Here is a 15,294-nt window from a genome sequence, read left to right as displayed (position 1 = left end):
AATCAGGCTGACTTCAGACTATACTACAAAGATACCATAATCAAAACAGTATGGTACTGACACAAAAACAGATACATAAATCAATGGAACAGGACAGAAAGTCCAGAGATAAATCCATTCACCTATGGTCAACTAATCTATGACTAAGGAGGCAAGAATATACAATGGAGAAAAGACAATCTCTTCAATAAGTAGTGCTGGGAAAACTGGACAGCTACATGTAAAAGAATGAAAATAGAACACTCCCTAACACCATACACAAATATAAACTCTAAATGGATTAAAGACCTAAATATAAGGCCAGACACTATAAAACTCTTAGAGGAAAACATAGGCAGAACACTTTTTGACATAAATCACAGCAAGATCTTTTTTGACCTACCTCCTAGAGAAATGGAAATAAAAACAAAAATAAACAAATGGGACCTAACAAAACTTAAAAGGTTTTTCACAGCAAAGGAAACCATAAACAAAATGAAGACACAACCCTCAGAATGGAAGAAAATATTTGCAAATGAAGCGACTGACAAGGGATTAATCTCAAAAATATATGAACAGCACATGCAGTTCAATATGAAAAAAACAAACAACTCAACCAAAAAATGGGCAGAATCTCTAAATAGACATTTCTCCAAAGAAGACATACAGATGGCCAAAAAGCACATGAAAAGATGCTCAACATCACTAATTAGAGAAACTCAAACCATACAACATTTTAAGGCTTTCATTTATGACACTCATCAACCACAACATGAAAATTATTGAAAATACCTTACCCGAACTATTTCACAGTCAACACTCAATTCACTTGCCACTGCTTCAATTTTCTCTCTACAAACAGAGCCAAGGCTGGTCATGCCATTGTCCCAGTACTTCTTAAGGGTGGCTAAGTCTTGGTCACTGAACTGAGTGCGGTCTTGTAGCTGTAAAAAACATTTTTAAAAATTAGAGTACTCAAAGGAAAAATATTAAATCATCAGAGTGATATGTGCTAGGTTACTTCCAACAAATAAATTAATTTCACAATTCTTACTCTGTGTTCCCCCTTCCTGAAATGGGCATTTTCATGGTATTTATTACTATGACATGGAAGTGTGCTAGAATAAAATGAGTAAAAAATTTACCTGATAACAATTAAGCAATGTTGATTAAAATGGTTGTACTCACACAAATAATACATATTAATTGTAGAAAATACAGATATATTTAAAAATAAGAGAATTTAAATCACTAACAATCCTGGAAATTACACTTGTTAATTCTAATATATGTTCTTTCAAACTTTTTTCTATAATACGTATATTTACATTCACACTACATATATTTAAAAAAAATATCAGAGTCAGGATCATGTCACAGTGTTGTCTTGATAAATTAATCTAGATTTACCATAGATAGGTTCCTACTAATGTTATAATAAATTAAAAGACTAAATAAGATAAATGTAATAAGATAATGTTGTTTTAAAAGAGCAATCATATTTATGGCTTCAGAAAGTTTCAGAATAAGCCCATCCTTTTTACTCTTAGGGTTTTTTTAAACCAATAAACTATGGACTTTATATATTGTTTGAATTCAACGAATCCTGGAGGCATCCCTAGGAAATAAATTAGAAGCATGATAGAATAATGACCTCTATTTGTGAATAAGCAGTCATGAAAAGAAAGGTCAAAGGACTTATTCAACAGGGCACAGAGAGACCATAGCAGAGCTAGAAGTAGAAATATATCTGATTATTTTCTAGTAGCTTTATCCCTATGATGTCTCCAATAAACTCAAGGGGTGGTAAAAAAATCTGAAAATTAACTTTAGTTAAAAATATAGGGACTTCCCAGCTGGTGTAGTGGTTAAGAATCTGCCTGCCAATGCAGGGGACATGGGTTCGAGCCCTGGTCTGGGAGGATCTCACATGCCATGGAGCAACTAAGCCTGTGAGCCACAACTGCTGGGCCCGCATGACACAACTACTGCAGCCCCCGTACCTAGAGCCTGTGCTCTGCAACAAAGAGAAGCCACCATAATGAGAAGCCCGCACACCTCAACCGCAACAAAGAGTAGCCCCCGCTCACTGCAACTAGAGAAAGCCCGTGCACAACAACGAAGACCCAATGCAGTCAATAAATAAATAAATTTATTTAAAAAAAATATATATATATGCTGTTGAGGGGATATATGTATACATTTAGCTGATTCACTTTGTTTTACAGCAGAAACTAACACACCATTGTAAAGCAATTAGATGTTAAAAAAATAAAAAGGAAAACAAAAGAAAAATGCTGACACATGGAAGAAATTCCACAAGAATATATAATAACCAACTGTATATAGGGAAAACAGAAGATTTTCACTTCCTAAGTTAAATATTGTTTAAACAATTTAATAGGAAGGTTTATGATGAACATTTTAAATAAAAATAAAATTTGGAAACTAAATATCTATATCTATCTATCTATCTATCTATCTCTCTATCTATCTATATGCTGCAAAACCCTGTATGTGTATGTGTGTGTTTGTGATGAATGTGGTGAGAGAGAGAGTGAGAGAGAGAAAAAGCCTGTGAGACTGAATGAATTGAGGACAAAAGTGGCAACTCATTATGGCATGAAATGTGAGGTTCTGTTGCTGCCTTCTACCTAAGAATAAATGATCTGGCCCCACAGAGAGGTTAGACTTCAAAGCATTCATAGACGTAAACTGCTTTCAATGTTTCCTTCCTAACTGAAATTTAAAATGGAACCCTCTTCTAAATTAGATACAGGTAACAACAGAAAATAATGTACACAACATATAAACCATGGCTCAAATAAAAGAGTTATCATAACTAAAACTGATACAATACTAAACAACAGGTGCAAATTTGTCTTAAAGCTACAATCTTTTGAAAAGAAATTTTAGCTAGCAGGAGGAAAAACAATATATGAATTCTCAGTTTACCACCAAGAAAGTGAAGTTAGATTGTACAATTAGCATGTGTCTTTTCATAAGACATATAGTACAGTTTTTCTTTAAGTGCGTGTCAATCAATTTCCTTACCAGCTAGATCTGATCTCCCCCCAGTTAAAAAAAAAAAAAAAAAAACCCTGATGAGTAACATTTATTACAAGTACTGGTACTAAATTACATGTTTCCAATAAAAGAATCAAAACATGTCATCCAAGTTTTTTTTAATCAAGTGAAATAACCCTCAAGTTATAATACTTATATCATAAAAATCTCATTACATGTCCCTCCTATATTGATTGTACAATAGTTGTGGAGCTAAAATTCTCAAAGCAAAACAAAGAGCAAAATAAATGGTAGTAAGGTTCTGGGGAGATTCAAATAATTCATAACAGGCAGCATAAATATTCCCATATTTTTCCACTGAACCAAATTCTCCACTATAAGTTAGCCTACATTATTGTCAATTGGAAGGAATAATGAACAGAACACTGAACACACTGAGCCATTTAATTTGTAATTCATTTAGAGGACATCCAAAGCTGATTCATCCCTTAAATTGAACTAAATAAAAGTTGATTTGATTTGTTGGAAATGTCCTGCATTAGCAATGCTGAAGGCAACTTATTATGACAACGCCTGATAAGTAGAAGCTTATGGGGGAAAGGGCAGTTATTTTTAAAGCTCCTAAGAGCATATTTTAACTAAGAAAATAAATAAGGTAATAAAAATCAATTAACATTAAAACTGAATACTCATTTACTGAAGAAATAAAATGTGGACACTTAAAGGAGAAGGTGAATTCTTCCCCGAGGAGCCTGAAGTTGAAATCAGTTTTGTCTCTCTATTGAAATCTAGAACCTAGGGGTAAGACAGGAATAAAGACACAGACCTACTAGAGAACGGACTTGAGGATATGGGGAGGGGGAAGGGTGAGTTGTGACAAAGCAAGAGAGAGGCATGGACATATATACACTACCAAACGTAAGGTAGATAGCTAGTGGGAAGCAGCCGCATAGCACAGGGAGATCAGCTCCGTGCTTTGTGACCGTCTGGAGGGGTGGGATAGGGAGGGTGGGAGGGAGGGAGATGCAAGAGGGAAGAGATATGGGAACATATGTATATGTATAACTGATTCACTTTGTTATAAAGTAGAAACTAACACACCATTGTAAAGCAATTATACCCCAATAAAGATGTTAAAAAAAAAAATCTGAAGCCACTTTCACTTTACAAGACAACTCTCAGCCTTAACTGCTGACTTAAGTGAGGGAGACATATTAGTCAATTATCTTGCTGATTTTGTGCAGAGTAACATTCCAGTAACCCTGGAAATCCAGGTGAAATCTGAGGTTTGGCCCATGTGACAAGACAATTGTTTTGATTTCACCTGGATTATATTGTAACACAATAGAAAAAAAAACCTTCTAGCCTCTTCACCAGCCTCTAGGACACTTCCAGGAATTTAGTTCTTTTATTTTTCTCTTAAAAATAAAACTAAGTGACAAAACTCTGATATTGGGGAACAGAGTTTCCTGTTTTAAGTATGTATCTTAGTTAAATGTGGAACTGAATTATATATTTGTACGTAGAAGTAACCCTTTTGAAGTGAGAACTGTTAAAAAATTTCTAGCTCAATTAGTACTTCCTTCACCTTACTCCTTCAGCTTTCCATATGCTGTGCACTACTCTGCCTTATCCCAATAATCAGTTCAGATATTAACCCATGGTGTTGAGATTTCAAACTTGTTTTGTGAAAGCTTGTTCATTTTGCCACTAGACAATGTGCTGCTTAATAGCAGGTATCATGCCTTTTTACTTTTATTTTCATTGTAAAAATAAAAGTAATTATGCACTTGATTTAAAAAAAGCCAAACAATTAGAAAGGTATAAAATGAGCTACAGTCTCTCTCCTTCCTTAGTTACAAACTCCCAATCCTGACACCAAAGGCAACTACTGTCAGTAGTTTCCTGGGTAAATTTCCAGGGTAAAAATGCATATACACTTAGAAAAAAAAATGATGATACTATGACTTAATTTTTTCCACTTCGTATATCTTGAAGATCTTTCTATATCATCACATACAGATATACTTCAGTCTTTTTAACTTCTACATTGTGCTCCATCATATGGACACTATACAATTTATGTAATTGTTATCTAATATTTTCTAATTATATTATCTAATTTAGCTATCTAATGGCGAACATTTAGGTGGTTTTCAGGTTATTGCTATTAAAATCAATGCTGAAATGGACATTCTGGTACCTATATCTTGCTTTATATTTGCAATTATATATGATAGGAAAATCCAAGCCATATGTTTTTATCACCTCCACTTCTTCCAGTTGACAAGGAAGGGATTCCTGCTTAAAGTTATAGGCATTGATAAACAACTGATTCTCAACACTAGACAGATGAAATCAACAGTATTGTATTAGTCACACATACTCACAGCCTATAAGAGGAGAACACTGTATGCCATGCAGGGCCATAGGGTAATTCTACTTGGAAACAGAATGAACAAGCAGAGGCTGTGGTGTAACCCCTAGGCATGGTGAAATCTCTGTTTCCCACAGGAGAATGTGATTGACTTGTTTGAATAATTCTGTGGGCTAGCAGGGAACTGTAGCTTGCTATTCAGGGATAAGCAGCCACTGTGCCTAGTCCCCATGCTAAGGAGAGTTGTTTGAATATGGTACTTTATCTTCAGGAACACGATGGTAAGGGGAACTTGTGGTTGGGCCATCATTCAAGATCCTCTCGGCTTTCCCCAGATATCAAGACACATATAATATGGGGACTTAATTTTAGGTCTTATACCACAAAATGGAATTGGTTGGCCAAAGAGTATGTGCATTTAATTTTCTTTTTTTGTAAACATAGAGAAATTGCCTGGACAAAGTCTGAAATGTATGATAGTCCTTATTTTCCTATATCTTTATCAATGCTAGGTATTATCCAACTTTATAATTTTTGCTAGTTTAGTGAAACATGGTATCGTGCTCTTTTGATTTATATTTCTTTAAGAAAGACCAAGCGTTTTTATATGCTTATTGGCCTTATTTTTCTGAGAAATGCTTTTCGTTTTTATTTATTATTTTTTAAAAATTTGTATATCCTTAGTGACCAGAAATGTGCTAAACATATGTTAGATATCTTTTTTGTAAACAATGATATTTTAAATCATATGAAATACATTTTCTATGATTAGCAATGCATTACCCTTTTAAACTGTATGATTTAAAAAAATGTATGCTTTACAGATATATTATTCCATTCAATTTACTTATCGATACAGTACCTACCCCCAGTGAAAATGTCTTCTTATCTATAAGAGATTGAATATGGGGTCCTCATAAAGAATACTATTTTGTGACTTCTGGGTGGAAATTTAATTTAACTATTTTTTTTCCAAATTGTGATCAAACACACTAATATAAGATGTACCATTTTAACTATTTTTAAGTGTACAATTCAGTAGTGGTAAATACATTCACATTGTTGTGCAACCAATCTCCAAAATTTTTCATAGCCATTAAACAACAACTCCTATTTCCTCATCTCTCCAGCCACCTGGCAACCAGCATGCTACTTTCTGTTTAAATGAGTTTGAATACTCCAGATAGCTTATCAAAGTGGAACAATACAGTATTGGTCTTTTTGTGGCTTCTTTATTTCACTTAGCATAATTTCCTCAAGGTTCACTCATGTTATAGCATGTGTCAGAATTTCCTCTCTTTATAAGAATGAATAATATTCCCTTTCACGTATATACCACATTTGTTTATCAATGTTTCTGCTGATAGACATTTGGGTTGCTTCCACATTTTGGCTATTGTGAAGAAAGCTACTAAAAATGTCGGTGTTCAGGTATCTGTTTGAGTCCCTCCTTTTAACTCTTTGGGGTATACACCCAGAAATTGAATGTCTGGATCATATGGTAATCGTATTTTTAATTTTTGGAGGAACCATCATAGCACTTTCCATAGTGACTGTACCACTTTACATTCCCATCAACAATGTACAAGTGTTCTACTTTCTCCATAGGCTCACTAACACTTGTTAGCTTAATTTTTTAATAGTTACCATGCTAATGGGTATGAGGTGATATTTCATTGTGGTTTTTATTTGCATTTTCCTGTGATGTTGGGCATTTTTTATACACTTGTTACCCATTTGTATATTTTATTTGGCAAATGTCTATTGAAGTCTTTTGCCCATTTTTTAATTTAAACATCTTTATGGAGTATAATTGCTTTATAATGGTGTGTTAGTTTCTGTTTTATAACAAAGTGAATCAGTTATACATATACATATATCCCAATATCTCTTCCCTCTTGCGTCGCCCTCCCTCCCATCTTCCATATCTCACTCCAGCTAGGTCAAAAAGCACCTTGCTGATCTCCCTGTGCTATGAGGGTGGTTCCCACTAGCTCTCTGTTTTACATTTGGTAGTGTATATATGTCCATGTCACTCTCTCACTTTGTCCCAACTTACACTACCCACTCCCCGTATCCTCAAGTCCATTCTCTAGTAGGTCTGCGTCTATATTTCCCCCAGGTTCTTCATGACCATTCCTTTTTTGTTTTTCGTTTTTTTTTTAAGAAAAAAAAAACTTTTTTTTTTTTTTTTTTTTAAGAAAAAAAAAAATTTTTTTTTTTTTTTTTTTTAGGATTGATTAACTATTTCCTTTCCCATATTAGGGAAGTTTTCAACTATAATCTCTTCGAATAGTTTGTCAGTCCCTTTCTTTTTCTCTTCTTCTTCTGTGACCCCTATAATTTGAGTGTTGTTGCATTTAATGGTGTCCCAGATGTCTCTGAGACTGTACTCAATCTTTTCACTCTTTTTCTTTATTCTGCTTTGCAGTAATTATTTCCACTCTTTTATCTTCCAGATCACTTACCTGTTTTTCTGCCTCAGTTATTCTGCTATTCATCTGTTCTAGAGAATTTTTAATTTAATTTATTGTGCTGTTCATCATTGTTTGTTTGCTCTTTAGCTCTTCTAGGTCCTTATTCAGCGTTTCTTGTATTTTCTTCATTCTATTTCCAAGATTTTGGATAATCTTTACTATCATTATTCTGAAATCTTTTTCAGGTAGACTGCCTATTTTCCTCTTCTTTTGTTAGGTCTGGTGGGTTTTTGCCTTGCTCCTTCATCTGCTCTGTGTTTCTCTATCTTCTCATTTTGCTTAACTTACTGTGTTTGGGGTCTCTATTTCACAGGGTGCAGTTTCATAGTTCCTGTTATTTTTGGTGTCTGTCCCCAGCTGCTAAGGTTGGTTCAGTGGGCTGTGTAGGCCTCCTGTTGGAGGGAAGTGGTTTCTGTGTTCTGGTGGATGAGGCTGGATCTTGTCTTTCTGGTGGGCAGGTTCACGTCTGGTGGTGTGCTTTGGGAGTCTGTGGCCTCATTATGATTTTAGGCAGCCTGTCTGCTAATGGGTATGGTTGTGTTCCTGTCTTGCTTGTTTTTTGGCATAGAGTATCCTGCACTGTAGCTTGCTGGTCGTAGAGTGGGGCTTGAATCTCAAGTCTCTTATCATTGAGATGGAGATCTCTGGGAGATTTTTGCCCTTTGATATTACATGAAACTGGGAGGTCTCGTGTGGCCCAGTGTCCCTGACTTGGCTCTCCCAATTCAGAGGCATAGCCCTGATGCCTGGCTGGAGCACCAAGAGCATGTCATCCACACGACCCAGAATAAAAGGGAGAAAAACAAGAAAGAAAGAGAAAGAAAGAAAGAAAGAAAGAAAGAAAGAAAGAAAGAAAGAAAGAAAGAAAGAAGATAAAATAAAATAAAATAAAGTTAAATAAAATAAAATAATGTTATTAAAATAAAAAATAATTATTAAAAAATTGTTTTTAAGTAGCAAAAAAAAGAGAGAAAGAAGAGAGCAACCAAACCTAAAAGCAAATCCACCAATGATAACAAGTGTTAAAAACTATACTAAAAACAAACAAATAAAAAAAACAAAAAAAGACACGGACAGACAGAACCCTAGGACAAATTGTAAAAGCAAAGCTATACAGACAAAATCACACACAGTAGCATACACATACACTTTCACAAAAAGAAAAAGTGAAAAAAAAATATATCGTTGCTCCCAAAGTCCACCTCCTCAATTTGGGATTATTTGCTGTCTATTCAGGTATTCCACAGATGCAGGGTACATCAAGTTCATTGTGGAGATTTAATCCACTGCTCATGGTGCTGCTGGGAGAAATTTTCCTTTCTCTTCTTTGTTCACACAACTCTGGGGTTCAGCTTTGATTTGGACCCACCTCTGCTTGTAGGTCACCTGAGGGCGTCTCAGACAAGATAGGGTTAAAGAAGCAGGTGCTTTGGGTGCTCTTGCTCACTTAGGCCATGGGGAGGGAGGGGTATGGAATGCAGGGTGAGTCTGTGGCGGCAGAGGCCGGCGTGACTTTGCACCAGCGTGAGGCGCGCCATGTGTTCTCCTGGGGAAATCGTCCCTGCATCACAGGACCCTGGCAGTGGCGGGCTGCTCAGGCTCCCAGGAGGGGCTGTGTGGATAGTGACCTTTCCTTGCACACAGGCTTTTTGTTGTCTGCAGTAGCAACCTTAGAGTCTCAGGCCCATCTCTGAGGTCCGTGCTGATAGGCGCAGCTCACGCCCATCTCTGGAGTTCCTTTAAGTGGTGCTCTTAATCCCCTCTCCTACTGCACCAGGAAATAAAGAGGCAAGAAAAAGTCTCTTGCCTCTTCAGCAGCTCCAGACCTTTTCCCAGACTCCCTCCCGGCTAGCTGTGGCGCACTAGGCCCCTTCAGGCTTTGTTCACACAGCCAACCCCAGCCCTCTACCTGGGATCTGACCTCCGAAGCTCAAGCCTCAGCTCCCAGCCCGGCCCGCCCTGGTAGGTGAGCAGACAAGCCTCTTGGGCTGGTGAGTGCCGGTAGGCACCGATCCTCTGTGCGGGAATCTCTCCGCTTTGCCCTCCGCACCCCTGTTGCTGCGGTCTCCTCCGTGGCTCCCAAGCTTCCCCGCTCCGCAACCCGCAGTCTCCGCCCGCGAAGGGGCTTCCTAGTGTGTGGAAACCTTTCCTCCTTCAGAGCTCCCTCCCACTGGTGCAGGTCCAGTCCCTATTCTTTTGTTTCTGTTTATTCTTTTTTTTCTTTTGTCCTACCCAGGTACGTGGGGAGTTTCTTGCCTTTTGGGAGGTCTGAGGTCTTCTGCCAGCGTTCAGTAAGTGTTCTGTAGGAGTTGTTCCACATGTTGATATATTTCTGATGTATTTGTGGGGAGGAAAGTGATCTCTGCATCTTACTCTTCCGCCATCTTGAAGCTCCTCCCCTTGCCCATTTTTTAATCATGTTATTTGTTTTTCTGTTGTTAAGTTGAAGGAGTTCTTTATATATTCCCCATATTAACACCTTATCAGATAAGAGATTTATCTTTTAAGTTCTCATAATTTTTAGTCCTTGAAGTTCTGAGATGTATTCCTGTGATGATTAATTTTATGTCAACTTGACTGGGTCATAGGGTGCCTGGACATTTGGTCAAACATTATTATGAGTGTATTGTGATGGTGTTTCAAGATAAGATTAACATTTCAATCAGTAGATTGAATTAAGCAGATGACACTCCCTACTTTGGGTGGGCCTCATCCAATCAAATGAAGACATGAATACAATAGAAACACTGAGTAAGAGGGTACTCCTTCTGCCTGATTGCTTGAGCTAGAACATTGGTCTTTTCTAGCTTTTGGATTCATACTGAAATATTAGCACTTCTTGGGACTGGAGCTTGTTGGCTTACAGACTGCACTATCAGCTGTCCTGATTCTCAGGTCTTTGGACTTCAACTGGAACTACACTCTGGCTTTCCTAGGTCCCTAGCTTGCTGACTGCAGATCTTGGGACATCTTAAGCCTCCATAATTGTGTGAGCCAATCCCTTATAATGTGTCTCTCTCTGTCTCTCTCTATATATCTATATCTATATCTATCTATCTATCTATCTATCTCTATATATATATATACACACACACACATATATATATACTTTCTCTCTCCCCTTATATAAATATACATACACATATATACATACATACATCTTATTGGTTCTGTTTCTCTGGAGAACTCTGACTAATCTCTTTATAAACCTAAGGACACTTGTACTTTAATCTTGAGAAGAACATCCTTCAACTTTACACTGTAGGTGTCTGGGCATAGGGTATCTTGAATCTTTAGTCCTAGAAATACTGTCATCCAAATCCTTGACTCAATGTCCTTCAAAAGCCACACCACTTATAAGAACTTACTGTTATTTTTGGTTTCACTCTTTTAAAAAGATCAACAGCCAACTCTAGAATTTAAACTGACAGTGTCCAGGTAATATTTTTCTTGTCTCACATACAGTTTCAATCACAATCTTCTGCTACAGGAACACCATACAAATGTGTCAGGCAGAAACAGAAAACTTCTTTATATTGATGAGTAGATGTAAAGCAAAAACCCTTATTATCATATGTAAGTTTAAAAACATTGAATGCAGATAACTAGGCTTTTAAAGAATTCTCTGGAGAAACTGACTCATCCTCTTTGGAAAGAATCAAATAAGGTTTTTTTCTCTAAACTTATCAGGCAGTAGTCTCAATACAAAATAAAGGAATTGTTGGTAACTCTCTACATACAAGAGCAAATTTGCTGAAAACAAAACACAATACAACAAAATCTCACATCCCTTCAACATGTATACAAAACTTCTCTAGCAACAAAAATTAAAAGCCAGAGGCAGCAGAGATTCTGATTTTGATGTGCATATAGTAGAGGCTTAGATCTGGTAACAAGTAGTGAGCTGTAATTTTACTCCTTAGTGCAAAATAGTGGGAATCAAGAAAGTCCTAGATTTTAATCTTAACTTTGTCTCTTCCTAGTTGTGGGCAAGTGACTTAATTTCTGAGGCTTAGTTTCCTTATCTGGAAATGGGAATAATACTATCTACCTCATAGGATTGCTAAAAAGATTAAAAGAGAAAACCCATATAAAACAAAACATGCTCATAGAGGGACCAAATAAACGTTAGTATCCCCCTGGCACCTACTCAGACCCCGACACACCTACCTCTATCTTAAGCAGGAAGAAAGTACAAGGTGCTATTAGGGGGAGACTAATTTAAAAGAAGAATCACATATACCTGAGGGAATAACCTGTTATTTTAGAAAACAAAACAAAACCAAAAACAGCTGTAGCTGGGCATTCTTGGAATTTGCCTCAGCTTCTTTGTGAAAGACATCTCATCCTGCCTACTTTTTTCTTATTTTAGAAATTACACCTTTGCTTATATTCAAGACAGAGGATGTAGCTGTTTTTTTGTTTTTTTTGTGTGTGTGTGTTTTTTTTACTATTTATATTTTAGTCACAGTTCCCAGGGAACACAGATGTCACTTGGATGATAGTTAGCATGTGAAAAAAGTCTGATTTCCTGTCTTGTCAGTATCACATCACCATTCAGAAGGTCTTCTAGAGATCCCCTTGTGATGGCTGCTCAGGTTCACATTTGGTACTGCCAGCTGTTATGTGCTGTCTGAGGAACTTTCTTTGTTGACTAAATTAAATATTGGGAGTCCAATATTTGGGAGTCCTGAAGCAAAGTTCTAGACCTAAAAGGCAAACTGTTGCAGGATCCTTCTGCAATATGGCACTTGGTCATCTGTTCTTTGCCACTACTTCTGCTGCTTACTTCCTATAGTTCTTATACATTGGTTATATTTCTCCATTATTAATTTAGTAATTAATAAAATTAGGAAAAAGTTAAAAAATAAATCAAAATAGGATGCCCACATCGAAGGATACAAATGAACTTATGTACAAAAAAAAAAAAAAATAGAGTTACAGATGTAGAAAACAAACATGGTTACCAGGGTTTAAGTGTGGGGGTAGGGAGGATAAATTGGAAGATTGGGATTGACATATACATATTACTATATATAAAATAAATAACTAATAGGGACCTACTGTATAGCACAGGGAACTCTACTCAATACTCTGTAATGGCCAATATGGGAAAATAATCTAAAAAAGAGTGGATATATGTATATGTATAACTGATTCACTTTGCTGTACACCTGAAACAAACACAACTTTGTAAGTCAACTATACACCAATAAAAATTTTAAAAATGTAATTTGAGAGGAGTCTCATTGATACAATAGAATAAACCTGTAGACATCTTGGAATGTTCAGATCTAATAAAACAGCAGCCACTAGGACAGAAAGGAGAATACAGGATCATAGAATTAGACACAAAGTGGGTAAGCATAGTAGCAAATCAGGTAGTTCAGCACTGAGGAAAACTTACATAATTTTTCCTTACATATGTCTCACAATCTTAATCCAGTAGCAGAAAGTGCTGTTAAATTTTTCAATGTTAAGTACATTTTTTACATCATATATGGATATTAAGTTATGCACATCCATATTTAATAAGCAATTTTAAGACATCAAACGACAGTAACTTTTTGCATAGCCTTAAGTGAGAAGAAAAATCAGTGGTAAACCTTCCACCAAATGGGAAATTTTGTCAGTCAATTAACATTACTGGGTGTCTACTGCATGATACATAAGCATACAGGTTTACCGTTTATAAGTTTCCATTTGCTGTCACTAAAACTCATGTGTGGCTGAGGATTCTGTAATATAAATTTGAACCCCAACAGACTTTTGTCACTTAAATTCTTCTTTACTTTAATTTCATTTCATTGTACAGGTTCTTTTTTGTTCTTACATTCTCTTTTAAAAAATATTTTTATCTTACTGAACTAAGGTATAACACAGACCTAAAAATGAGAATTATTCTTGTAAAATGTAATTAAACTCCAAAAGGTTTATCAGAAGGTATGACTTTTCAGTCAGGGTTCTTACCTGAGAATGGGAAAGCTTTTGCAATGAGTATAAAACAAATATAATCATAAAAATTAAGATGTTTCATTTGCAGCATGTGAGAGACAAGACAGTTTAATTTAATAAAATATCTATATAGCAGGAAATTATCCTGCCACCCACACTACTATCCTAAAACACTCAGGTGAAAGAAAAAAGTCCATAATAACTTTTACAACTGTATTTAAAATATTTATACCTTTAAATGACAGCATTAATATAATGTCATTAACTTGCCCAAACTTAGACCTACTTTTCTTGCCTTAAAGTATGTTATTTAAAAATAGCTTATTCATAAAGGCTGATGTTTTGAAAACAGATTAAAACAAAACAAAAACAAGTCCATAAGCATTTTCTAAAGAATAAGGCTTAATTTAGCCTATGTCTTACCAGCCAGGATGTCCCTAACCTACTCAAGTGTGAAAGAATGATGAACAGAGCTATTCTGAAGACTTGCACAATAGATTAAAAATCCAAATTCATTTGACTGGTGCATTTTTTATTGAAAACGTTTATTGTTTTTTTTAATTTATTTATTTTTTTTACATGGAGTTGAAATCAATTGATAGCAATTTAACGATGATATATATTTTTAAACATTTTTTGAAATTAAAGTATAGTTACTTTACAATGTTGTGTTAGTTTCAGGTGTACAACAAAGTGATTAAGTTATACATATATATATTATTTTTCAGATTCTTTTCCATTATAGGTTATTACAAGGTATTAAATATAGTTCCCTGTGCTATACAGTAGGTCATTGTTTTTATCTATTTTTAATTTTTATTATCTTTATTATTTTTAAATTTTTTATTTTATATTGGAGTATATTTCATTTACAATTTTTTGTTAGCTTCAGGTGTACAGCAAAGCGATTCAGTTATACATATACATATATCTATTCTTTTTCAAATTCTTTTCCCATTTAGGTTATTACAGAATGTTGAGTAGAGTTCCCTGAGTAGAGTTACAGTAGGTCATTGTTGATTTTCTATTTTATATATGGTAGTGTGTATATATTAATTCAAAACTCCTAATTTATTTCTCTCCCTGTGCCCTCCCACTGCCCCCTGTGATTCCCTTTAATAATCATATGTTTGGAAAACCTTGCTTCTAAATGGGCTTCGATCCATGTTTAGCAACCCCAGAATCTAGTAGGTAATGTGGCTAAGCAAAAAGATTTAGTTTCTGAATCTTGACACATTGAACATGATAGCTAAAGAGCACGTATATTAAAAATCCAAATTACAAAGTACATTTTAATCACTTAGAAACTTTATCTTAAAAAAAGAAAAAATAATTCTTAAAATAGTTTTGATAACCAAATTAGGTTGTGACCATTTTGAAAATATGAACAATTATATAAATTTCAAAAGTGGTATTTATAAGATAAAAAGCTTTCTTCTCAATTCTGGCCCTTCCTAATCTATCTGTAGAATGATGCCA

The 15,294-nt window shown here is 35.4% G+C and overlaps 1 protein-coding gene across 1 annotated transcript in view; it reads right to left on the bottom strand.

Annotated features, from left to right (window-relative positions):
- Nucleotides 1–15,294, bottom strand: part of HDX (highly divergent homeobox) — a 189,987-nt gene that overhangs the window by 64,852 nt on the left and 109,841 nt on the right. Inside the window, exon 5 of the mRNA XM_007455923.1 lies at nt 777–923. Coding sequence (XP_007455985.1) covers nt 777–923 — 147 coding nt within the window. The remainder of the gene's footprint in view (nt 1–776; nt 924–15,294) is intronic.

This window comes from Lipotes vexillifer, unplaced genomic scaffold, assembly GCF_000442215.2.
Source record: "Lipotes vexillifer unplaced genomic scaffold, Lipotes_vexillifer_v1.1 scaffold286, whole genome shotgun sequence".
In the NCBI taxonomy this organism is placed as follows: Eukaryota; Metazoa; Chordata; class Mammalia; order Artiodactyla; family Lipotidae; genus Lipotes; species Lipotes vexillifer.
This window is presented reverse-complemented; position numbering and strand designations above follow the sequence as displayed.